At 45.9% G+C, this 26,597-nt stretch overlaps 1 protein-coding gene across 2 annotated transcripts in view; it reads right to left on the reverse strand.

Annotated features, from left to right (window-relative positions):
* Nucleotides 1-26,597, reverse strand: part of ZBTB16 (zinc finger and BTB domain containing 16) — a 143,719-nt gene that overhangs the window by 77,656 nt on the left and 39,466 nt on the right. For both annotated transcript variants that reach the window (XM_072979343.2, XM_020793436.3), the window contains exon 3: nucleotides 3,405-3,502. In XM_072979343.2, the coding sequence (XP_072835444.2) occupies nucleotides 3,405-3,502 (98 nt within the window). The remainder of the gene's footprint in view (nucleotides 1-3,404; nucleotides 3,503-26,597) is intronic.

The following is a 26,597-nucleotide window of genomic DNA, read 5'->3' on the forward strand; positions in this document are numbered from 1 at the left end:
CGTGTCTCCCCAGTACATCTGATGGCTACATCCATGGAAGAACGGGCATTCCCTCACATGCCCAGGTTAACAAACAGGTGTGTGTTCTTTGGGTAGCTGTAATTATTCCTGGCGTTTATGAAACAGCTGCCATAAACACTGCCATGGGAAAGCACACCTCCACAGCCTTTCGATGTAAAGACAAGCACAGGGCTATGTTATTGGAGAGACATGCATTTTCTTTTTCTCTCCATGTGCTTCTCTGCTGGCTACATTTCCCAACAATGCAGCCTCCAAGTTCCATGCCCTTCCCACGTCATTGTCAGCCAGCCTAGCAAAAGCACTGTAGAATGCCCATATTACTTCTTAAGTCCAACCAAGAAAGGGGAGAAGAGGTCTGTTTTGAGTCATTTGATTTAATTATCCCTTTCTCAGCAACAAGCAGGAACGTTGGCAAGTCTTGGGGTCCACATGCCTGGTCCGAGTCTGAATCTTTGGTACCAAGTCCCAAGTCTGGGTCCCTATGAAAAACAAGCTTTTTCCCCACCAGGAAAAAAGAAGGCAATGGGTAGGTTTTGAGTCACCAGTCAAGTACAAGTCATTGGAGGGAAAAACCTGAGTTGAGTCCAAGTTGAATTTGTGGTAGGACTTAAGTCCGACTTGACAGCGAGCCCCGCAACTCGATTCCCTGTCCCTGGTAACGAGATACGCTACCCTAGAACATCTGCTAGCAGAAAAGTCAAGCAGGACACAGATGGAGGGATTTGACTCGACAGGAATTTCATTAACATGGGGGACAGTTTGTCCACCGACGCCGTCTCTAATCCAAAAGGCCACCGGCGTTGCAAAACTCTGCTGGAACTCCCACAAAGGATCACGCTGGGGTCCCCCGAGTGTGAGGATGCATGCCCGCCAGGACCCTGTCGGTGCCCCTTTCTGCATGCGCACATTGCACTCCCGGGCCCCATGAACACTGCAGGTGGATGCCACCGTGCTATCCAGACCTCCAAAATGTGAGCTTTGTGAGTCCCAGGTGACATTGTTACCTGTAACAAGTCACCCTGCTCAGGACGTTTCACTCCAAAAGTCATGCAGAGGAGCAGGAATGACGTCCCTCCATCAGCATAATGAGGAATGCTTTCCACAAAATTTACTTTTGCTCCTCTTTGAGGTGGGCTCCAGGAGTTTCAGGTGCTCATACCTGATGCCAAGCTTGGCAGACTTCCTAAAGCATTCCTAAAGCTAAAGCACTAGTTTAAGTGAGGGCTTCTTGTTTTGATTCACAGGGAACTGGAGACCCCTTTTGATCAACTCCAGAACATTGAAATGTTTTGCAACTGAACCTTCTGGTTCCCGAACAAGGAAATAATCCATGTTAAGTTCACCAAAGTTGGACCGGACAAAGAAGCACTGGTGGGGCAGACGGATCGACAAGGAGAAGCCGTTGACATCTTTTAAATCAATCTCCCTACCAGGAAATCTCTAGTATATTTGTCTAAGATTTTGTGTTTGCTTTTTGTTTTGTTTTAAAATCACAAATGTATTGTCATTCAGATTGAGAAGAAGAGGATCATTCCTAGGGCCAAAAGATGAAAACCCTGACCCTGGAGGAACCACAAGCTCTCCGAAAGGTGATGTTTAATGAGTTGTGTCTTGGAAGTGCAGAAACCCAGCCCATCCAGACCTGCTAGTTTTTCCTTCGGTGTAATGGGATCGTTTATGATATTTTGTGAACACAGCCATGCAAGTCTCAAGGGCTCAGCTGGACATTACAAAGGCTAGCATTGATTTGACTCTCACCCTACATGCCCCTTCTACATGTACACACACACACACACACAAAGTGCATGCTTTGTGACCTTAATATGCAGCAACTGTGAGTGCCATGACAAATCCTGTTATTTAATTTGTGGGGTTTATCGTTTGTTAATTAAAAATCTCCACTCCACCCCCTCCACCCCCCACTGATAGCACTCAAAAAACACGCAGTGACTTAACACAAATCCAAAACGAGTTTAGAAAATGAATCAAGTCCAGTGGCATGTCCTATAAGCTACCAGCGAAAATATTCAAACAGCGCACAGTGTTTAGGTACAAAGAGGGAATGAAAAGGGGCCAATGAAGAGGCCAGAAAAGGCTTTCCACTCCATTTATTTATTTTTTTATCTTGCACATGGGGAGGGAAGGGGCAGAGCAGGTTGGAATTAAAACTCGGGGGGGCAGAGGGGGAGGCTCCTAGCCCATGCTTTTGTAAACAACAGTGTTGGAATGTAACACGGCTGTTTTTGAGCATCGGGAGCTGATCCTCCCTCCCACCCAGGCAGGAAGGGAAGCGGGGGAAAAAAAATATAAATTAATCTTTCATGATGACAAACTTGGCTGGGCGCTGACTGTACATACTGTACCCGCAAAAGCAGGCAGGCAGCCAGCCCGCGCCTGGCGCAGAGCCAAAGCTACAACCACAAACAGAGGCAGCGTGCGCCAGAAGAGGGGAGGCCGGAGAGAGAGAAAACACAGCTGAGCGGCAGAGCACGCTTTCCACGAGGCCGGCCACTGGACTCCGCTCCGACAAGGGCCCCGGGAGGCTGTGAGGAAATCGCCGATGCTTCCCGAACAACTCACTCCAGATACATTTTTTTTCAACTCCTGTTGTTGCACCGTTAAAACACTCCCCCCACTCCCTCTGTTTCTGTTCATCGATTCTGCACCCTGCATGCCCCCATACATGGAAAGACGGATCTGTACCCTGCAGAGCTGGCTCTCTTCTTTGACTCAAGGGAAAAATTAGCACCGAGGACATTATCTCGGAGGAAAGAAAAGTTTCAGTTTTTGGACTACGACTCCCAGCGACCTTTTGGAGGAATTGCTGCAGCCGCCGTGGCCACTCCAGTGCTGGCTCAGGGATTTTGGAGATGGGCATCCAGAAAGTAACATTTTGTCACTCGGAGGCCTTTGCGGCTGGTTGGCTGCAGACTCGCTAGGCGCCATCGTCCTTTCGATCTCGGGGTCACCGCATTTGCAGGATAGCGGACGAGGCTGGTCCAGCTTGCCAAAGGGTTCTGGGATTCATTGTGAAGAACACCAAATACCTCAAAGGGCGCCCAAGCTGGGGTGCCACCACTAAGGAAGCCCTGCTGTGCAGAGGATGGCCAGACAGGCCAGCTCGCTCTTGGGCTCCGCAAGCAGAGCTGAACCAGAGCATCTCGAATCTCCCGAGGTTCAGCACTGGATCTAATACTGTCTCGACCACTTGGGATCCAGTAGATTTTATGTCTAGATGGGACCGAATGCGTAAATCCTTGGCTTCCCCAAAATTAAAGCTTTTTAAAAAGAAGGTAGCAGGCAGATTCTAAATTGCTGGTCAAAGGAATGCAGCAGTAAGCTTGCCAATGGGGGAGACAGAGGAAAAGCTATTCCAAACATACCTGAATGAGCCAGTAAGTGCATCCGAAGGCGTAGGCTGTCGAGGAAGCGTTTCCCACACAATTCACACCCATAAGTCTTCATCCCGCTGTGCAGGTTCCTGGAGGAAAGGGAGAAGATGGAAAAGTGAGCCCTCATGAGGTCTGGGTAGCCAGGGACGGCTAGCAGGCAGCTGGGGCACCGGGGAAGCGCTCAGATACGAGTATCCAGTGGGGCATCAGGACCATTTTGTGAAAATCTGCCTTTCTCCCTGGAGGATGTTAACAACATAATCCATGCAGGAAGATCTACAGAAGGTGGAGCACCCAAAATCAGAATTTAGAGAGTAACTTTTCCTTGTATTCTCGAAGGCTTTCACAGCCGGGATCTGATGGTTGTTGTAGGTTTTTCGGGCTGTTTGGCCATGTTCTGAAGGTTGTTCTCCATAACGCTTCTCCAGTCTCTGTGGCCGGCATCTTCGGAGGACAGGAGTCAGAATTCTGCCACAGCACAGACAGAGTTCTGACTCCTGTCCTCTGAAGATGCCGGCCACAGAGACTGGTGAAACTTTAAGAAGAACAACCTTCAGAACACGGCCAAACAGCCCGAAAAACCTACAACAACTAACTTTTCCTTGTTCTCGTTGTGTGGGGTGCGTTTGTTTGCTTGCTTTTGGAATTCGTTGCTGTTGCTTCTTAAAAGGTAACTAACAGCTTGAACTACTTCTGATCTTGTTCATTGCTTTGTTTTAAAAAGAACTGATGAGAAAACAGCAAAACTCTTGAAAAATGCCTCTCATAGCCCTTCCAAAGTGCCTGAAAGGACCCTTTGAACTAACTTCAAACAGTAATAAAAATCTACTACACAATCAACTTGACTCTCTCTCCATCCATAACTTTTCAAATGTAACTGTGTTACATTCTCTTTCAGTGCCCCTCCTTTAAGAGAAGCTGCAGAAGCAGAAGAAACAAGACAATTCTTGCCAAGGAGAAAACACCAAAGAAACAACTTTTTTTTGGTACTACTTGTGGGCTGGGAGTTTGAACAGACCTGCACCCAAAAGCGGGCTGAAGCCCCCACTGACGGCCAAACTTGGCCCAGTTCAAACTGATCTTCATACAGTCTGGATCAAAGAGTAATGGCCAGATCTGGTTTTGGGGGGGGGGGAACAAAGTAAATTTACACATGGATTCATATTCAGAGGAGAGATTACATTGAATGGGCTCAAAACATCATCAGCCTAGTCTTCATTTTAAAGCAAATTTCAAAGGTCCCCAGTATGCAACACCAGAAGCTAGTTATCTGCATTTTAACAGCATTTGCTCACTTCTTTATCCTCTACCGTGTCTCTCGGGTTCACATACATCCCTGCAAAAATGAGCAGATCACAGCCATTTTGCCTTTTCAACACAAGTCAATGAGAATTAGCAAACCAACTCAAGTCTATGGTATAAATCCAATTCCAATGGGGAAGAATGCACTCTGGAACAAACCAGGATCCATTCCAGAGACCTGAACTGGAATTGGGCAGGCCTGCAAACAGTCTTCCTTTTCACTGTTACTGACTTCTCTGGAAGCGAACACAAGAGCAAGGGAGATTTTGAACATGGAAGCATGTCCTCACATATCCCACTAGCAAAGCTGGCTGGGTCTGAGTTCAAACCTGCAGACAGTGACACATACATTTATTTCCTACTCTGTGCAGCCCAGCCTCCACTGGGCTCTGGTCAAACGGGAGCGATTAAGAGCCAGAGACCAGGAGGAGGAAGAATAAGTTCTCATGCTGGAAGTTGAAATGTGCTTCCCAATTTGGGGACGTCCCACCTTTCGGGAGAGCTGACAAAGATAGCCAAGATAAGGCAAGAGTCATAAAGCTCTTTGCCCATTTATGAAGCCCTGGAGAAATGACTGGCAAGGAGAAAACCACAATCCGTGAGGCTGGAGGAGGGCAGCGTGGAGCAAATGGAATGACCGGAAGGGAGAAAAAGTAAGACGACGAGGTTCTGAATCAACACCCTGCAAGATTTACTTTCCTGCTTCTGTCTCTACTACTAACCCTGGGCTGTGAATCTAGACACTTCCCAAGCAAAGTGATGAAAGGCACCCATCCGGAGCCTCCCTGGTCAGAAGGGCATGCCATCTCCTTTCGAAAGCAGCCTCTCACTCAAGAGTGAATTGGTGGCTTCTGGGGCCATTTGTCAGATCCAAAGGATATTTCACAGACTTTGACTAGACCCCACGATGGGCAGCGGCGACCTGCCAAAGAAAGGGGAAGTCAAAAATAGCCAACTTTATCACACACACACACTCCCATCCAGACACGCACCCCGTGATGTCCAAGGTCCACGGCACAGAACATGTTCAGCCCCCACCCAACTAGCCCCTCTAAGCCAGGCAGACCACATGGCTGGGACCCCATCAACCTTCGCTCCGCATCAAACAGACTCAAGGGGCCGTAAACCTTCGGGAGCACAGATGGGTTCCGGCTAGAGAGAGGAGAGGTGGCATTCTCCTGTCGAAGTCGCCCAGAGATGAACCCAGTTCTCTCCAGATGAAAAAAAAAAAAAAAGGATGGAAATGGGCTCACGTCTCAGGCCAGTCTAGGAAAGGGCTTCAGAAATGAGTGGCCAGGTTAGGGATGTAAACCCTCCTTGTCTTATCCTTGTTGGACAATTGCAAAGTGCCAGTTGTTGTTGTTATGCGTTGTCAAGTCGCCCTACGAATGAGCCCTCTCCAAAATGTCCTGTCTTCCTTCAATTGTTCTGCCCAGTTCCTAAAAATTTGAGCCTGTGGCTTCCTTTAGAGAGTCCACCCGGCTCATATTTGGTCTTAAGTGCCAAGTCCACCCTGCTCTCTCTTCTCTCTCAGATACGTACATTCCTTCCAAAAAGCCACACCCAAATCGCAGCTTCCATTGCCAGCGGGCTGGCCCTCCATGGGCCTAACTCTTCCCCCCCCCACTCCCGCCCCCCCAGACGGGAGTGTGGTGGATCTTTGCACCTCTCCCTTTACTGCTTTCCTCGCTCAGAGCAAAACAAATACAGCACCAGGAGTGGGAAATCAAACGGGTTGAAATCCTGAAGCGTCTTGTAATTATATAGACAAAAGTGTGTGTGTGTGGCATGAATGTGTAATTTGTACGAGGATGTGAGAAGCAGGCGCGTTCTGTTAATGTGGAGACAGCGGTAGAAAAAGTAGATCCGGAGAGAAGATCAGGTAAATTTGCAATCGACTTTCAAGCAAACTTTTTTTTTCTCAATCAACAAGGGGGCCAGATAACAGAGCCTCAAAATCCTGCGATTCTAGTCCTCACTGTGTGGTTCACTGGGGTGAATTTCTTTTGGTTACACTGCCTAAAATTCCCTCCTCCTTTCGGCTCATTCGTTTTTCCCAGTTCTTCGTCCATCAGCTCCTCCCCTTTCAACTCCTCCCGCCGTGGTCATCCACACCTACCCTTTGCCTTCTCTCACCCACCTCAGACCCCATTTCCCCCAAAATTACATGTCCCTCACACGCATTCAGTGAGGAAATGACCTTGTGCCGTAGCCAGAGAACAGCTCGGTGCAAAACTCAGCGCAACCCTGCGCAACCACAGTTGTGTTTCGGCACAAAGGAGAGTGAGCGTGAGATGCCCGCCAATGGACCAACAGGACAACACAGCCTTGGCATGATGTCACATCAAGCTAAGGGGTGGGGAAGGTGGCTTCCTGACGATTTCCTTACGAGGAGACGCCATCCTCTGCTACGTGGAAAGGTAAATGTTCTCCTTGACAATTTTGTCCAGTCGTGTCCGACTCTATTCGGCAGTGCTCATCCCCGTTTCCAACCCATAGAGCAAGGGTTTTGTCCGAAGACAATCTTCCGTGGTCACGTGGCCAGTGTGACTAGACACGGAACGCCGTTTACCTTCCCACCGAGATGGTACCTATTATCTACTCGAATTTTTGCATTTTGCATGCTTTCAAACCGCTAGGTTGGCGGGAGCTGGGACAAGCGATGGGAGCTCCCTCCGTCGCATGGATTCAATCTTATGACAGCTGGTCTTCTGACATTGCAGCACAGAGGCTTCTGCGGTTTAAACCGCAGCGGAAAATGCTGGGGTGGACTGCAGAGAAGGCATCTACTGCTACAGTGATGATAAAAAATAATTTACATAATATAATAGAATTTGGAGGGGTGTGTGGATGCCACCCCTTTTCTGAGGCTGTAACAAGGGTTTTAGGCAGAGCTGTCCACTTCCTGGGGGTCTAGCCCTCCGTTTTGGTCCTTAACGCCGGGAAGGGCGCACACGTGAGCTTTTGAAGCGAACCACCGCCCGGCAAAGTGTTTGAAGGTAAGCCGCCTTCTTTGCCGCCTGCGTCCCCTCCCTCTCCCGCCCTCCACCCACCCACTCCCCAATGAAGCGTTTGAACAGGGTGTCAGAAATGACAAAGGAACACATTAATCTTACTACACCTAACAGCTCACCTAGAGATCGACAAGGCAATCAAACGAACAGGCTGGGCCGACCATTGCCATCCGTTACATAACCAAACCATTGCCTTTTGCTTTTCCTTCCTTCTTTTCTTTTCTTTATTTTATTATTATTTTTTTTTAAATAACAGCTCCAGCTCTCGGCAAGTAATTTATTTGAAATATCTCTATCAACAAATTTCAGCAGGACAAAAGTTTTCCATTTGGCACCTGCTTATAAGGCGATGCTATCGCTGGCCAATCTCTTGCTGTTTCTTTCAGCGAGGTCTTAAAGCACTTTATCTCCCAGGCTCCTGGTAGCAAAATATGATTGAAATGTTCTATTTATGCTCACTGGATTAAGGCAAAGGGGAAGGGGGGGGCGGCGAGAGAGAGAAAAAAACCAAGCAGATGTAAGCAAGGTATTATAGCTGCTCGCACTGTTAAGATCTGAAAGAGGGAGATCAATAGACAAACCTGTCATTTGGCACTAAAGTTTTGCTTTGAAGAAGGCGGGGAGGGACGGCCCAAAACAACAAGAATAACAACAATAACAACAAATTTCAAAGGATGCAGACATTGATTCTCAATTATGTTCCCTAAAATGCAGAGCACAGAAAGATGAACCGTTGCTTTAATATTCAATACGGGACTGGCATTCTAATTGTGAAATTGCCCGGGCTTCCTTTAAAAGAACAAAATGTTCCTGTGAACAAATTAAAGGCAGAAAAACATGATGCCAATGGATTGTAGAGAACCGCATGGTGGAAATCCCCATCTGCCAATTCACAGGAATACGAGTGGCGGCTGGGGATAGATTCGGGCCATAAGGTGATACCAGTACACCCATTAAGGTATTCTACTGGAGGTCATCAGGAGAGGCCTTGATCTTGGTTCCAGGTGCCTTGGGTGAGGGGGGACACAGGAGAGGGCCTTCTCTGTGGCTGCTCCTTTAAGACTCTGGAACTCCCTGCCACTGGAGGCCGGACTGGCCCCCCCTCTTGGCTGTCTTTCCCCAAGCAGACAAAGACCTTTCTCTTCAGGCAAGCTCTCTCCGAGTGAAGGGCTGCTTGAGTTGGGGTTTTTCTCTATGTGATTTTGGTGTTACAAAATGTGTTTTTGGTGTTGCAAAATGTGGCTCTGTTTAACTTTTTTTTTTTTTTTAAAGTATTATTTGTTTGTTCCTTTTTAGGATTTGTATACTTTGTTGTTGTTGTTTTGCTTTAAGTGTTGTCTTTTAACGATATAAACCTTTGGGAGAAAGGTGCGGATAAAGATAGATAGATAGATAGATAGATAGATAGATAGATAGATAGATAGATAGATAGATAGATAGATAGATAGATAGATAGATAGATAGATAGATAGATAGATAGATAGATAGATAGATAGATAGATAGATAGATAGATAGATAGATAGATAGATAGATAGATAGATAGATAGAAACACACATAAATAATTTGGCACAAACAAGCAAATCACACCTCTATTGGTTTCTCCTGCTAGAGGTGGCAGGTCTTAAACAGTATTTATTTAAAATATTTAAACCCTGTCCTTCTCCCAAAAGAGACCCAAAGCAGTTTGAAAAAAGAGTTAGCATTCTTGAACTCATAAGCTACTCTTAAGGAGAAAAAAATACCTGTGTCAACATCTGTGGAAGCAAACGGGTGCACCGCATTTTTGGAAACTCACCACCAGTTGGCAAAATGTTTGAAGATTAAGGCACCCCCCTCTTTGCCACCAAAGGAGGGCCAGAGAATCACCTTGTGGCTCTAGTCAGCCATATGAAAGGGAAGAGTTTGAGACAAGTTGAATTAGCAAAGAACTCCCTGTGTTGAAAATGAAAATTCAGTGCCCAGTCTGCCTCATCCTTGTCGGTTCAAACTGCTTCAGCTTGATGAGGTCATCATCATCATCATCATCATCATCCTAGAACTGCAGAGCTGGAAGGGACCCTGTGGATCATCAAGTCCAGCCGCTGACAAGGAGGCCCAGAGGGGGAATCGAACTCCCAAACTCTGGCTCCACCTAAACCCCTGAGCTATTCAGCACTTCCTGGGATCCACGAACAATTTTCAGAGCCCTACAAGGGTCCCCATCACCTAGCAAGACTGAAAAGAGGGATATAGGCTTTCATCAAGTTCATTTGCCCAAATTTTCTCTACATGAAGCACTAGATCTTTCTCTTTCAAGAAGCAAAGCACCCGCATGGACTGGCAAAATGGTTTTTAAAAGGAGAGAGATTAAACCCTTACTTCACACAATTTTGTTTATGCTGCGTGCGTAACAACACTGGTCAGGAAACAATTCCAGGGGATGCTGGAGCTGAAGATAAAGAACTGGAAAAACTAACCAAAGTACAGAGACCTGGCCATCGAAACATCTCGCCTCTGGAAGAAACCCACTTCTCTGGTCCCCGTCGTCATTGGGGCCTTGAGAACAATATCAAGAAATTTCGCACAGTACTCTAAGCGGTGACAGATCTCAGAAAGCACACCATCAGAGCTACAAAAAATGGCACTATTAGGAACAGCACACATACTGCGCTGATATTTAATAGATACATAGGTTTTTGGTTAGAACTTGTATCTGTTATATAATACCAGTCAATGTTTTTATATTTTATAATAATAATAATAATAATAATAATAATAATAATAATAATAATAATAATAATAATAATAATAATAATAATAATAATAATAATAATAATAATAATAATAATAATAATAATAATAATAATAATAATAATAATAATAATAATAATAATAATAATAGGCCACTGAAGAATTAGATTGCCAAGATTATCCAGGGACAGTCAGAGTAGAGAGCTAGCACTGGGGGGGGGGGGAGTGGGGGAGCTGACCCACTCCGGTCGTCCAAACAGGCCAATAGAAAGAACAAATAATCAAACGCCGGACTGGAACCATAGGCCTCTCGCAAGCTGTAGGTAATTAAAAAGGCCTGTAAAATCTCCTGCAGAAAGCACTTCAAAGAGGCAGCCATTCCAGGACCGGCCAGTCAGGACTGCGGTGGTGTAAAAATTATGAGTTCCCCCCCCCCAGGGTGCTTTGTGTGAAAGAGAAGAGGGGGCTTGGTGGCAAGCGATTTAGCACTGTTTGGGAGACTTTTATGTTTGTGTGTGCACAATGGGTGTGTGCCGGCATTTGTCAATGCAGAGGGAATCCACCCGCACACAGGAACAGTGTCGGGGGGGGGGGGGAGCCAGGAGAAAGCCTCGTGGACACAGCCATCTCTCCCTGAGGCGGCCTTTGTTCCAGCCAAGCCGGAGGAGGAGGATTCGGCCATTCTGGGATGCCTTTTCTGGCGCTGAGAGAAGGAACGAGGCTGGCCTGTAGTATCACTCATCGAAGGACGGAGGACGGAATACAGGGGAACACGTCTGGGAAATTGGGCCCAAAAAGTCCACATGGTACAGCGGCCGACTTCCTGCAGTGGCCAACAAGTCGTTGGGCGGTTGCAGTAAAGCTTGACGAAAAAGTCACCTCTTTGGAGCCCAAGTGTGAGAATCTCCATGTCTCACTGGCTGGGGGAATCTGTAGGCTGTCACTGACAAAGTTTGTTTGAAGCCCAATGAGATACCCCAGAAAGGAAGGTTCCAATCCAAGAGTTCTCTTGCGTTTGGGGGAGAAGGAGATAAGCTGGTTTTGTCATCCCCTCTCTCCTGACCTGCTCTGAACGAGGTGTCTTTGTAACTGGTGTGAGCTGTCTCTACGCAAAACCAGGAACACATAATCCGCAAGGACAGAACCACTGGCTCGCTGGGTGCTCCAAAGCCCATGCAACACAGCATGGCTATTGTGCATTCACTGTGGAAGCGTTATTTGCACAATATCACGACATTTTCACAACATTTTCACAAACCACAGTTCCCAAACTTGTTTCCTTCTCTCAAGATTCCTCACGTTCTCCACAAGCCATGGGGAATAATTCTGGGGTACCTGTTCCACCCCTCGGGAGAACAAGACATGTGAAGTTTTGCATCTCTCAACATTCATCAGCCAGAATCCAACCGTTAGTCCTTGTGAGAGAAGGCCAACAGAATTCATAGGACATTAGTAATCCAGCACTTTTTAAATTCCTATTGAGTCAACGGACCTCCTCCCATCAGGGCTAACTCTTGGTTTTAACCCATAGCAATATTTCACAGTGGTGTGGGAAGAGGGGGGCAACACTTGGAAGCCGAAATTTGCTCCCCATTTCCCATTTGGGGCCAATCAGTCAGTTCGTTAATCTATGGCTCACCCCTTCTTCCTATGGTATCCAAATTTCTCCTCAACGTTGACCAAGGGGGGGGGGAGAGAGAAGGTGGAGAGCCCTACCATTCCAGCAGGCTAAAAGTCAGTGCAAGTTTTATCAGATTGTAAATGCAACTGGACCCATCGGCCACCCCCACTGGTCAAATTCTCCTGCTTACAAGCAACACACAAGAATGCCTTTTATAGTATATGTATTTAATGAGCTCCCACTCCAGCCCCTCCCCACTTTCCTTGTTTAATGAGGAAGAAAAGGGTGCCTTGATGTGGATGCTAAGGGGGTGGGGGAGGAAGGAGAGCAGAAAGCTCCACGCAGCAGCATTCACAAACTTTGCAAACAGATCCTCTCCTCAAGAAGGGCTTCAAGAAACTCCCATACATAAAGATTTTTAAGGACAATGCGTTGTGTTTTTTTAAGTACGTACATAATTTCTCCTGCAACTCCTCAAATAGACTGAATACAATGGTTAGAAAATCTGACAGCAAACTATTCCCGGTCATTTATTGCTTTAATACGCACCTTTGTCCAACAGGCAGTTTTGACAAGACCCATAAATTCCAAATTTATGTCAACAGAGCATATGTTGAACACCTCATTTCTGAGCTAAAACGGCATGCCGCCCCATAAATCACAGTTCTGTTTGAAATGAAAGTAGATTACAGGCCTGGGTTATTGAGCAGTTAGAGCTACAGTCATATAAATCAGAAGTTTTAACTCTGGGCGATCCGTGGCGCAATTAACTAAAGGGTGCTTTGTCATTTTGAGGCGGGGGGGGGAGGATTGCCGGTCGGGGGGATGGGAGAGAAAAGTTTATTTGGCAACTGACAGATCTGGTGCACCTCTGTTTGACTAAAGGCCTGTTGGACCAGCTAATTTTACAGCAAACGGACTAATCCTTTCCACCATTTTGCCATTAAACACTCCAGGCCAGTGAACTCTGCACTTCACGTGGGTCTATGACCCGGGCCAACTCAGCAAGGCGAGAAATCTCTGAGGGGTTTCCTCTTCCAGTGGGAAAGAAACAGACTGAGGCAATGGTGGTCCACCCAAGGTGTGCAAGATCCAGAAGAATCCTTTCTATTAACTACAGGGGGTTCCCAGTCAGAGATACGTGTCACTGCGGGGATACCTCCATAGCCCAACGAAATGGAGGATTTTCATAGTAAATACTATGAACTCGCCCCTACCTTGAGTCCCAAGACTTCCTGCAGACGAGATGCACTATCTCTTACCTTGGATTATCCACCTGCCATGGATTGTCCATTCAATGAGCTTTTGGCATGTTAGTCTCAACTTTGGGCACTCGTAGGCTGAAATCCTCTTCTACAGCTACCTTCGTGTACCTCAGCATTACACAAAAACTAACTGTAATCGTGCCAAGGTGGACTTGCTGTTCACAAATCCCCGAGTGCACTGCACAATTGGTCATGGGGAGAACCTCACAACACATCACACACTCAATAGCTCTTCCTCATAGATTTCTCATTCTTTAGCTCAGGTGCTTCTGATAGCCAACGGGAAGTATCTCTCCTTCCAGATGTACTCTACTACAAAGAATGAGGCACTCGACATAATTTGTCAATGCAACTGGCTGTTAGGTCTTGACCGGTGAAATGCTCTTTAAACTATGACTGTCTAAACAGTGGCTTCCAACCTTGGGTGCCCCAGATGTTCTAGCACTACAACTCCCAAAAATCCTGGCCAGCACATCTAGGCTTCTGGGAGTTTTAGTTCAAGAACATCTGGGGACCCCAAGACTGGCAACCTGTGGTCTAGAAGATTTCTGTGGATGCCATTTGCTCTGCAGGCCAGACCCACACTGAAACACCCAGTGGCATAAGAAGCAGCAAGAGGATAAGGAAGCCAAAGGGAGAAGACTTTTAAAAAACCAAGTGATTTGAGTCCCTGAAATGATCAAAAGTAGCAACAAGTATTCTCTCTCTGTGTGTATATATATGTCTCTTTCTCTTTCTCTGTAGATGTTATTGCGAAGCTGGTGTGATCTGGAAGGTTTCTCGCCCTACACACAGCAGCGCTATAAAAAGATTCAGACGCTAAGTATTTCCTTCCCTATAAAATATTCATTGCCCTATGTGAGAGCCAAGGAGTATGGAAACCTCAATCCTTTGCTAACTTTGTACTGCAGTAATAACAGAGTTTTATAGGAGCCTTCTGATTTTATTTATATCAGGCTATAAATACGTTCTTCTATCAGAGGCAGCACCGCCAGTGTGAACCTACCCCTGTGTGCCTCTGCAGGGGCGCAAGCATAAAAACGGGAAAATGAGAGAGGAATTATGGATGCTTGTTTTAGATCCACACTTTAAAATGAGTAAATCGATACAATAATTTGCAAGGAAAAAGAAACATTAACACCCCAAATTTTTTTTTAAAAAAAGAAGAAGCACAAATAAGGTTCTTTCTGTTCTCTTATGATGATTTGTGCAAACACTGGCTATAAACAACAGAATGTTAGCTTAAGCTCACTTATCCTAACAAAAGTTAATTCAGTTTTCAGCTCGGATCTTGAAGTGAGTGCTGACTTTAGAATATTTATCTGTCTTCTTGAGCCCACGGAAGAGATTCAAGATTGTAAGAATTATGGCCCTGTCTCCCTTAATTTTGGTTAAATCTGGCTGCATTGCTTCCACAGTAACCACTTGTAATGATAAAAATGGCACAGAGATAGGAAAGATCAAGATCTTTCTGGTCCTGTGTAAGGCATTTTAGCTCAGCCCGAACAACTGATACTGAAAATAACAGGGAGCAGAGACAGTAGGGTTCACACGTAGAGACACAGAAGAGATCGTACATATTGCTAGATGTAACTACACAGGGATACTGGCAAATCCTTGAGTCCAAATCTCAAGTCTGAATCTTTGGTAAGTAAAGGTAAAGGTTCCCCTTGACATTTAGTCCAGTCGTGTCTGACTCTAGGGCGCGGTGCTCATCCCCGTTTCCGAGCAGGCGTTTGTCCGTAGACAGTTCCCGTGGCCACGTGGCCAGTGCGACTAGACACGGAACGCCGTAACTTTCCCACGGTGGTGGTACCTATTTATCTACTCACATTTTTACATGCTTTCGAGCTGCTAGGTTGGCAGGAGCTGGGACAAGCGACGGGGGCTGACTCCTTCGCGTGGATTCGATCTTACGATGGCTGGTCTTATGACCTTGCAGCACAGCGGCTTCTGCGGTTTAACCCGCAGCGCCACCACGTCCCAAGTCTGAGTCCCTATTAAAAACAAACCTCCCCCCACAAAAAAAAACCACTGAGAAGGGTGGGTGGGTTCCGGTTCATAAGTAAAGTCCAAATCATTGCGAGAAAAAACTTAGCCGAGTCAATGGTGCGACTTAAGTCCAACTTGACAGCAAGTCACGCCACACGAGTCCGCATCTCAGCGACTACACACCTCATCTTCTGTTCTTCGGCAGAAAGTGGCCATCGGGTGGCTCCCACAAGGCACTCCCTCAGTCCAGTTGAGTGGGAATAAGCCCCACCTCGCAGATGCTTTTCCTCCTCCCCGTGTCAAAGTCTTGCCACCAGCAGGTTGAACCTCTCATCACTTCTCTGATTCCACAACACCTTTTGGTGCGCAGGCCATTAAGGAGACAGAGGAGCCTTGATTGGCTTCTCAGCCACCCTTCTCTGCTCACGCCGTTCCCTGCTCGGGTAAATCAATATGAAAATCAATTCATCCGCTGATATATTTTATCAAGATACATGCGGCAGTGCCGTATCTCACTTACAGTGCAGATACTGCCACTGCCCAAGGTCATCAGGCACACAAAAAAGAGGCTGGAAAAAAAAATAGAAATCCCCCTGCTAGAGATGGCCTGCAAATCAAAAGAATGGGTGGGAGAGAGAGGGGGGGGGATGGAGAAGGTAAGATGGGGAAGTGGCCAATTAAGGATGGGGGAGAAAGCATCATTAAAACACAAGGAAACGGCTCCTCCTGGAAACCAATCCCTGATCCACTGTGCAATGTGCACTGCCCAATTGCACATGGCAGCCATATCACATGAACAAGCTTGGCTTCAGCACATTTCCCAACTGAAACCCCACGTAGCTGTACAATGGCCGTGTAGCGTTAAGAAGCGGAGCCAGCATGGTGTAACGGCTGCAGGATCAGATGCTTTGGCAAGATCTGAGATCAAGTCCTCACTTAGCTGTTGGCATTGGCCATTCCCTGCCTCACCACCTCACCTGGTCAAAAAGAAGCAAACAGTTTACCTGGGATTTCTAAAGTTAAGGATTGTGACGGCTATTCTCGTCTTGTCCCATTGATGGAAGTCGCTGGGTTTATTCAACTTATACAAAATACAAATTTGTGGGAGGAGGGCAAAGGAAGGTATATATGTGGTCAGCAAACACACAAGGAGTGTCTCACTGCTATGGTAACCACAAGCTGAACCTCAAAAACTGGGAAGCCTCTCCAAGGTCTGACCTACCCACCAGGTTCATGGGAAGAATGGCCACTCCTGACCTGCTCTGAGTCACGGGCTGGTTAGGACTCAGAAAGTCAAAACCAGGACCTTGAGCTGACCAGGCATGGCAAAATCGGGCACAACCTCAGCTCCGACTGGCCCCTGTGGGCCCCCGCTGCATTTTCAAGCCGCTGCTATTTCACCACAGTCTCTGAGGGCCACCCTGTGCTCAATCAGTTCGTCCCAATCGCCTTGACTATATAAAGTGTTGGAAGTTATCTGGATGCTTGCTGGGATTCCATCACTAGCAATTCCCCCGACCCCGGAGCGAAACAAAATGATGTGGCAGCCAGTAAGAAAGAGTCTGCAAAGAATACAGACTACTATGGAGACTGCAGAAAAGTTCCCACCACCACCACCACCACCACAACAGATCTGGGGAAATCTGTCCACTTCACTTCTTACATCATTTCTGTGTTTTAAATCTCATCATATTTTGGTCCCGTACGGGCGATGGCCAAAGATTGGCAAGAAGCTCAAAGAACAAACAAACTGAAGCAAACTTTTCATCCACCTTCCCCGGCCAGATGGAATAAGTACAGCTACCTCCAGCAGGAACAAACCATATTGTTCCTGACTCAGGAATTCAATGCTGAACTTCTAAGAATTGAGCACTGGGGACGACATGGATTTTTCTGTTCATTTTGCCTTTCTTCTCCTCCTCCTCCTCTCAAACTCTTTCCATTCAGAAGATGAAGAAATGCTGGAATTTTGCAAATGTTGGAAAATTCACCTCCTCAAACTTGCAAATGTTGGAAAATTATAAATTTTGCAAATTTGCAAATTTTTGAAAATTGTACATTTTGCAAAAATTCCATTGGGACTTCCCTATCTCTACCAGTTCTACTGAGCTGGCCATCTTCAAGAAATGAGACCTACCTAGGACTGCTTTCCTGGTGTTTCTTTCCCAGCCTGCAATACAGTGTGAAGCTGCATCAAGAGAAAACAGGAGCGAGAAGCTGGAGAGCGGGACACAAGAGGATGGCTCAGGGCACCATAAGGCAAGCCCCAGCTCTCCAGGTAAGATGGTCTTTATATTTGTATCAACGGCAGTGGAAGAGTTGGCCTCCCTCCCCAGAAGACTGTTCCATGAGCTTGAAAGCAATTATTTACTACGAAGTGGTGACATCAGCCATCCTGAATCTCAAGCAGCTCTGGAAGGCAGTGCAGGGTATCAAATATAATTTGCAATTGCACCGTCACTGTTGCTTTCTCACCTCTAAACATAGATGGCTAAAACAGAGCTAAGAAAATGAGGGCAAGGGAGTGAGCAGGATTTAAGGGTTTTTTGTTAGTTTAAATAATAAAATGCAGAGAAAATCATTGGGAACCTGATGTGGGTATAACTGATTTCCAAGGTTTACCTTTGGGAATATCATGGGGCAAGACTTCTGGTTAATCAGCAAGCTGAATTAAACAAGCAAACAGCTGCCACAAACAAACAGCCGCCAGGGCTGGCATCCTCGTGATCTTATACTCGCTAGAAAAATTGTACACCCAGACTTGAGAGGTGAATATTAACTGACAAAAGATCTTGGTGTTTAGCCACACAAAAATATCCATCCCATGGATGCTGTCAATTGATATTAATGTGTCGGCCCAGCCCATGATCACTTCTTTGCGCCTTCTTTTTTTTCTCATTTTCCTTCCTCCTTTCTTCTTGTCTTTTGAACTTGGATTTTAAAAAGCCAGCATCACCAGCAACCTCATTATCATCATCAGTGAGGAGAGCCCACGGGACATGGTGGTTAGAGCAGCCTTCAGCCTTCAGCCCGGAGCAAACCAGGTGGTCTGGATTACAACTCCCATCATCCTTTGCCAGCAGAATAAGCAAGAAAGCCTGCACTCAGCAAGAGGAACGAGAAGCCAGGGGGCATTCTCAACACAGCACAACACAACACATTCTAAGGAAGAATGCTACGCTCAAGAATGTTGATCTTCACTTATTTCGTTCTTGCAAATGAGAAGAAAAACATTCAAAAGTTTGCTCCCCTGGCAGATGAGACTGCAAGAGTTTCTGTACCTTCTTCAGAACTGCATTTGCGAAAAATTCACAGAAGTGATTGTCCCGCCAAAAAAACAACAACAACTTGCAATTCGTGCAAAATGAAAAATGAAAAAAACAAGAGTTTTTTAAATATAGAAGCTTTTCCAAATTTTTGCAAAAAAAATCACTTTTTTGGCTAATGCTTCTGATGATTCTCTCTCTCTCTCTCTCTCTCTCTCACACACACACACACACACACACACACACACACACACACACACACACACACACACACACACACTGTTCATTTTCATGCCCAATATCTCAAAAGGTTGACATGCCATCAAGAATGAGATTTCTTATGAATATCTCTGACATCTTTAGTGCCATCGTGCCACCCTGTCTGACCCAACACGCTCCTCACAAGTCCCTTCCCAAGCAGGAAAACAAGGCTTGGCACAAGAGCAGGAAACTTTGACCTCTACAGCCACCCAGGGAAATGCTCACAGACTTTGGGCCCAAATGGCAAGAGCCATCATCAGCAACCAGAACAGGGTCCCAGTTTCGGCTGGGCCGTCCAGAACATTCTTGCCAAAAGATGCTCAGGCTATCGGACTGTAGCCTCACTCAGTAAGAAACAGGAAAGTTGGCAGCTGCAGTCTGGGCTGCTCAGATTTCTCCGCTTCTAATGTATTCTAATGTCCCAGTTCCAAAACAAATTTCTTTGTTCAATATTCATTAATTGCTCAGTTACCTTGAAATGAGAATGTCTGAGAGCCTGGAGGAATGCATTAACAGGACAAATCAATAGGGAAACAAAAAAAAAAATTTTTTTACGAAAAATCTTTGCAAGGGAATTATTTTGAAAATTCATCCCTCGTGCCAGATGTAGACAGGCCTGCTCTCCATATTCCCTGTATTTACCTTCCGGAGGCGTGCCAGGCAAGGAAGAGCCATCGCAGGTCAGAGAAGCGTTGCCTTATGAGGCTGGTTGAAGGAGGGTGCACCAGCAGTGGCAGCAAAGGAGCTGCCCATCTTTTTTCAGGAGATGAGGTTAGAAGGGGTCTGGCCGAAACTTTCTTGAATAAGTTCCCTGGAGGAGGACGAGTTACTAAAGTTTTGAAAAATCATGGTGGACCGACAGTCACAAAGCTGTAGCCCACCCTCCCATCCTCCAAAAAGTAACTTATTCAAGTACTCACAATCTTTAAAACCAATATAGTTCCAGATTAACCACTCCACTTGGGTTTTGGAAGGTAATGCAATTGATCAGTCCTAATAAACAGGGTTTAGTTGTAGTGGTTGGAATTTGTGTGTCAAGAATTTGTTTGTTTGTTTGTTTCATGCATTTCTATATGGCCAACTTCGTGCAAAGCACTCCTCCGACGACACATCAAAAACCCTCAGGGTTAAACTAGACATTAAACTCAGTGAAGAATTTGCATTAAAACATTTGAGTTAAAAAGACAATTGATTCTAGTATAATCTTTGTCTTTCAATGAAGAGAGAAAGGAAGAAAGACAGCAACCGGTAAATTTTTTTGAAGTGAAAACTGACTCAAAGACAAATGGGATTTTCCTTTGTTAATTGCCTGGTTTCCTTGATCTGGATCCTACTTAGCAATCTATGCAATGCTCTCAGGAGTAAGAGAGATGGCCTGCGGCTTGGTATAAGGCTCTTCCCTATTTTCCTAACACCAGAGCACCTTTTGACATTCTTTAAAACCCCAAAATTGCAAACATTTGCTTCCTCGGTGTAATGGCCGGCCAGGCTTCCTCTCTGCTAGTCGTTGGGCTAGTACTCAAGGTGGGGTATGGGAAATGAAGGGCAAAACCCATGACTTCAAGGGGAATTTGCCACTTCTCAGTGAAAGCCCCAGGCTACCAAAGCGGAGATACCTGCTAAGGGTATTCTTCTGGAATCTCTCTCTCCTTTTTCTTATCCTGAGGATAACCAGCACTTCTCCAGCAATCCAGAAAGGAATCTCAGCTGTTAGGGACAAATCTAGCAACTTAGATATACCGTATTAGGAAAGAGAGAGAGAGGTTAGCCAGTCTCCACCTTGACAGGTAAATTAAACAGACTGAACATAAGTCTTGATAATCCTCATCCTCATCCTCATCATCCTCATCCTCCTCATCATCCTCATCATCATCACCATGTGCCATCAAATCAATGCTGATTTATGGTGACCCTTTCCAGGGTTTCCTAAGTAGAAAATACTCAGAAGCTGTTTCCCCCTCTCTTCTTGCAGAGTTGCCTTGGGACTGTGCAGCTGGCCCAAGGCTACCCAGGTTGGCTCTTCTCCCAGGAGGCCCCGTGGGGGGAATCGAACTCCCAACCCTCTGGCTCCACAGCCAGAGACTTAAATCACTGAGCTATCCAGCCAGTTGAGTGCTGGGCATAGGCAACAAAAAAAGATAACATTTCCCCAACACCGCACCTCCACCAGAAGAATTAAATAAAGTACAAGATGCTCCCTTTAAAAGAAGAAGGAGAAGAACTTTGCAGCAAAAAAACCTTCTGCCAGGGGCATGATACAGTTATTCAGATGTTTGGATTCCTCGTTTGGAAATAATAAGCAGACCACAAATATAAAGTTTAAAAATACACATGCCATCAGGTCTCCTTGGCAGCAGAGTCTCCCGCAGAGGCACTGACATATTCCGCGAATAAGGAAAAGAGTTGTCATCCTAATTGTTTTCGGCATCAGTAAAAGAAGCCTGAGAGCGCCTTGTTTTCTGACGCGCAACGCACAGAAAGCGCTCAGCTGCCGAAAGCCCGAAGCCCGGCCAGCCAGACATCTCCTGTGTGTCACAAATACATTTAGTTTGGCCTTGGCCCTTTCCTACTGGTGTGTCTGGCGCTCGCTCGGAGCCACCGAACATGGAGGCACCTCGCAGACTGGCCACGCCCCATAGCCCTTCTGGAAGCCCACCCTTGGCAGAAGGACCTCAGAGGCAGCAAGACCCCTGGTACTCCGTGACGTTGCGATTGGTCCTCAGAAGGTAAACACAGGCTTAGTTTGCAAGCCTGACTGCCTGGACTCCTATCTCAGAGGAATCTGCACGACAGGAGGGAAAAAACAACAACAACAACAACAACAACAACAACAACAACAACAAGAAAACCCAGACCAAAGTATCAAGGATGTCCATGTAGTTTAATGTCTGGTTTGACCCTGGGAAGGGAGGGAGCTGAGGACATTTGGATGGGGCTTGTCTACGTGTCCTTGACCGTACCACCCTCTCAGAACTCACATGAGCAAACTGAATAGTCCACACAACACAGGCGAAGCCAAGAAACCCTCTAAATAGGACCCTGGCCATGGAATCAAGCCCCAGCATAGATCACATGTAATAAAGTAATTCTACCATAGCAATAGTTTCTATTTGTACGATGTCCAATAACAGAAATAGATCTTCCTTCAGGCTAAAGGTTTCGATTCCCTACCAAACTGGGACCAGGATCGTGTGTGTGTGTGTGTGTGTGTGTGTGTGTGTGTGTGTGTGTGTGTGTGTGTGTGTGTGTGTGTGTGTGTGTGTGTGTGTGTGTGTGTGTGTGTGTGTGTGTGTGTGTGTGTGTGTGTGTGTGTGTGTGTGTGTGATGATTTTTAAGCATTAAAAAGCATCTTTCCCTGTTCTGTCACAAAGGCTTTGCTGGAACCTGGTCGTGCCTTTACAGGAGATTTTTAATCCCCTGGAAATGGTGGTGGCTGATGAGGTCATCACAGATACATGGTGCAAAGTTGCACAACAGGATTCCAGTCAGCGCGTCTGAAGATATGGTCCACGAAAGCTCAGACCAAACAAACCTTGTTAGTCTTTAAGGCATCACAAGAATCATTGTTGGCTCTCTTTCATGAGGCTAACATTGCTGCCTCCTTGGAAACTGGTTTTCATCTTGGACGCTTGTACCATATTTTACCACCTGCATCAATATGGAGTTGGGTGAAAATACAGATTTCCCTTCCCTTTACTGCCTTCCAAAACTGCCTGCAATAAACAGTTTTTTTAAAGGCATTAGTTTGGTGGTTTAGTGTAACCCCCAGGAACAGAAAAACACAACCTCCCCCACTGATCCACCTGTACCGGAATAGAGGATCTAAACCATCATCCAAACGCTCCTGCTAAAACAGGAGCCAACACGTCATGGTGCAGATCTAGATTCCCATTTCCTTCCTTCCTTGCTTACCCACCTAACCACTGACCGAAAGGCAGACGATGAAAGATGCCATAGATCCTGCAAAGTAATTCTGCACACGCACCTGGGGGTCTTCTGATAACGTTAGTTCTGTCCGCGGAGCATAAGGATTAAAATTTCATAGAGCGATGATTCCATCAGTCGTTAAACTACAAAGGCTTAATTAACCGTCATTGAAAAGTTCCTGCGTTGAACGTACAGTCCTATTTCAGAGGAAGAAGGGGAAGGACCTATCTTTGCTGTCCAGATGTCGGCACATGTAAAGGCAGGGGGACACTTTGAGGGACCCACAAAGCTTTCTCCTTTGCTGTTAAAAGGTTCTAAACAGGCATTGTTCCCCAAGCTCAATTTTATAATCTCATTCAGATTCTTCCAAGATTGCTCAAATCTAGTTCAAAGCGGCAGATAAACAAGGTCTGTTTCCAACAAGTATAAGGCTCAAAGCGTTCCTTTTTAAAATAATTCATTCTGGTCCCTAATTATATTGCTTTTGAAATGATCCGTCGTTAACATTCACTGCAAAAAAATTTTTTAAAGGCAACTTGTTCCCTTAGTTGTTTCCTTCATCACCATTTTTCCCGTTACTTTCATACTTAAAAAAAAAAGAAAATGATTAAGACTTACAAGTGCATAAAACACAAAACATTGCAACCAAGCCTCTAAAAATGTCCTAAATTCTCCTGAGCGGGCCAAGTAAATAGAACATTTTACTCTTTCCATCCAATAAAGTTCTCTATCATTATGTTGACGTTTTCAAAACAAGTACAGGGTAACCATGTTGTTTGTAATTTATTACTTTCCATGTGTGTGAGACACCACATAAGACACACACACACTGCCAACCTAGTGCCAAAACATGGCAGCCGGAAACTTTTTCGACCCACTGACGTTACATATTCTTGGGACTAAAAAGTACCCCAAGGAATTATTTCCCTTTGGTTTTTTCCTGTAAAATAAGAAAAAAAAACTCTACATGGCAGCCTGCTGAAACTTAAAGAGACATCGTTTGCACCTCTTGAAGCCACGACATTATAAAATGCCCACCTTGTAGGTCTGAGTCCGTATGAATCTCACAATACAACACCACTATACTGGGGAACTCAAAATGCCCCATCTTTCTGGATGAAGGTTTAAGTTTGTGTTGCTCAAGCGGTCAAAAGCCAGACTTTAGACTTTTTCCGTTCTCTCTCTCTCTCTCTCTCTCATCCCTGGGAAGATAAATTAACAAACTGTCAGCTGAAGACAGCCTGAGCAGTTGTGTTTCTGTAAAGGGGCAGAGGAAGTGTCTTTGATTAATGAAACCTTAATACTTAGTCGTTAGGAAGCCTTTCTTCAGACAAGCCATGGAAGACAGAGCCCTCCCTCCACCTGTTTCCAAAGCAAACAGGCCCCAGAGAACTGGTCATGATTTCCTAGGATTCTGATCAAAGAGAAAGGTGGGTGTCCGGATGGGCAAAGAGTGGTGGGCAGAATTTCTCCCAGGGTAGCAAAAGAGACATCTTCATTTTGCAGGCCTTCATTAGAACATCCTCCAAAGAATGTGATCATGATGGCCCTCTTCCCAGGATGAAAGAATATGAATGCCTGAGCAAAACAACATTTGTTTGGAACATCCAAAGCTGTCATCTCCAGAGTCAGATTCTCGTTGTCCTCTAGCCCGGTAGACTCAGCTCTGGGTGGTGTCAGCCATGGTTCTTCAGCATTACAGGCTGAATTCGTTCCTAACCCTACCCAAAGATCCCCAGTCTTCTCAGATGGTCTCCTATAGCGAGACTAACCAAGCTCCATGCTGCCTTGGCTAGCTCAAAAAGTCAACACTGGTGTGTGTAGTGTGGTATGGTGGAACTACTGTTGAGCAATGACATCCTAAGAGTTGGCTTTGAGATGTATACAGATATGTTGGAAGAGGAGGAGAGAAAAGCAACAGGAGGCAAGAACACTACCGGAAAAACATGTCTTCGAAAGCCTACATTTAGGAGGCTCCGAATAAAATCCAAGAGTTGAGCTCATATTAGCACGGACGGTTTCCCTTGTCTCTGCTTAGGATGGGGCAGCTGCCCAAGGCCCAAGATCAGAAGGAGCAACCACTGAAATGTTGACCCCCTTCCTTTCAAGAGAGGTGGCTGCTGTCCAGAAATCAGATTACAATGAACTAAAAAGGCAGAGGGGACCCAGAGTATTTGCAAAAGGAGTCTCATAGGACTTGGTTTCCAGACTTTTTATCATCTTGGTTGCTCTGTCCTGGACACACTCCAAGTTGATGACTTCCTTCTTCAACTATGGTGCTCAGAACTGGACCCATTACTCCCAACTGTCCCTCCCTTCTCTGTCCTCATCCCTTCTTATCCTACCAAGATCTCTGTGAGGTAAACCAGGATGGAACATCGTTACTGGTACAAAGTCGCTTGCCAAAGGTAGAACCTCAAACACGTCAAGACCCTCTTACGAGGAGGGAAAGCTGTTCCCTGATGAGGCAGGCAGACACCAGCCAATCCATCAAGTCCTTGCTCCTGGTTCTGAGCTTCTGAGTGAAAACCCAAGGCGTAGTCAAATAGTATTTTGGTTCCTGATGTGATTCATAAAACTGGATACACGTACACAAGCTCCCAAGCACCTCATTGAATCACACATCTCCCAAACATATAATCATTAAGATGCTAAATCAAAGACTGGGCTTTCCAAAACGCTAGGCACACATGCAGGATTCTTTCCAAAGAAACCAGGTCACTTGCTCAAAGAAGGGAAGAAGGACATCCAGAACGTAATTGTCAGCTTCCATCTCAGAAAATGTTGGCCCAGGGTGCCAGCAGTGGTTGGGCGTCAACGCAGAAGGGTGTGAACCAACATTTTACTTCTCTCCTTCCAAAACAATAGTTTACAAAGGGAGTGATTGGATTCCCGAGAGCAAGAGAAGCAAATTGTTCGTGACTCATCATGGCAAGGAAACATCTCAAATTACCCTTCGGTTAAATGGAGATCAGTCCATAAGGCAGAGAGAAGATACCTAACTGGTATTCTCATGTGCAGGCTTCTGCTGACATCCATTACTCAGTCACCTGTTCAGCAACGTGGAGAGGGGGGATTTGCTGCTTGGGTAACAGCCTATCCTCCATACTACTTTACCCATGCTTCATGCTCTGGAGAGGACACTTCTCGATACAGAGCATGTTACCATAGTCTCTCGAGACTGAAGGACGCCTATGATGACCAAGCTGTGCGTGGGATCCTCTCCTACCCACTACACAAAACCCAGTTTCAGGCCAAAAGACCTGTTGGAAGGGGCTTACAAGGCCATCACATCCAACCTCCTGCTCAGCACAGACATCCAAATCAAAAGAGATCTGACAGATGGCAGTCTAAATTTCTCTTGAATGTCTCCAGTGTTGGAGCACTCAACATCTCCAGTGGTCGTGGTTTTCCACTGCAATATTCCTCGACTCCTCACTGTGCCTCCTGGGAGAAGAGCCAGCCTGGGTGGCCTTGGGCAAGCTGCACAGTCCCAGCCCACTCCTGAAACAAGGGGGGTAGTAAACTACTTCTGAGCATTCTCTATCTTGAAAACCTTGAAAAGGGTCACCGTAAGTCAGAATGGATTTGAAGGCCCTTGATGATGATTCATTTATAGGTACAGATGCAAAATCAGAGATGTTTAAAGAGACTTACAATTCATCTTATCTGAGCTGCTCTCTGTGTCTCATGGGCGGCTTCTTGTTCCCCTATTCCTCCTTTCTTTGTGGCTCTGTTTCTTCTAACCAGAGGTGGACGGGGTGGCCCTTCAAACGGCTGGGCACCCCCCAAAGCCAAACCTTC

This window comes from Pogona vitticeps, chromosome 8 (genome assembly GCF_051106095.1).
Source record: "Pogona vitticeps strain Pit_001003342236 chromosome 8, PviZW2.1, whole genome shotgun sequence".
Classification (NCBI taxonomy): domain Eukaryota; kingdom Metazoa; phylum Chordata; class Lepidosauria; order Squamata; family Agamidae; genus Pogona; species Pogona vitticeps.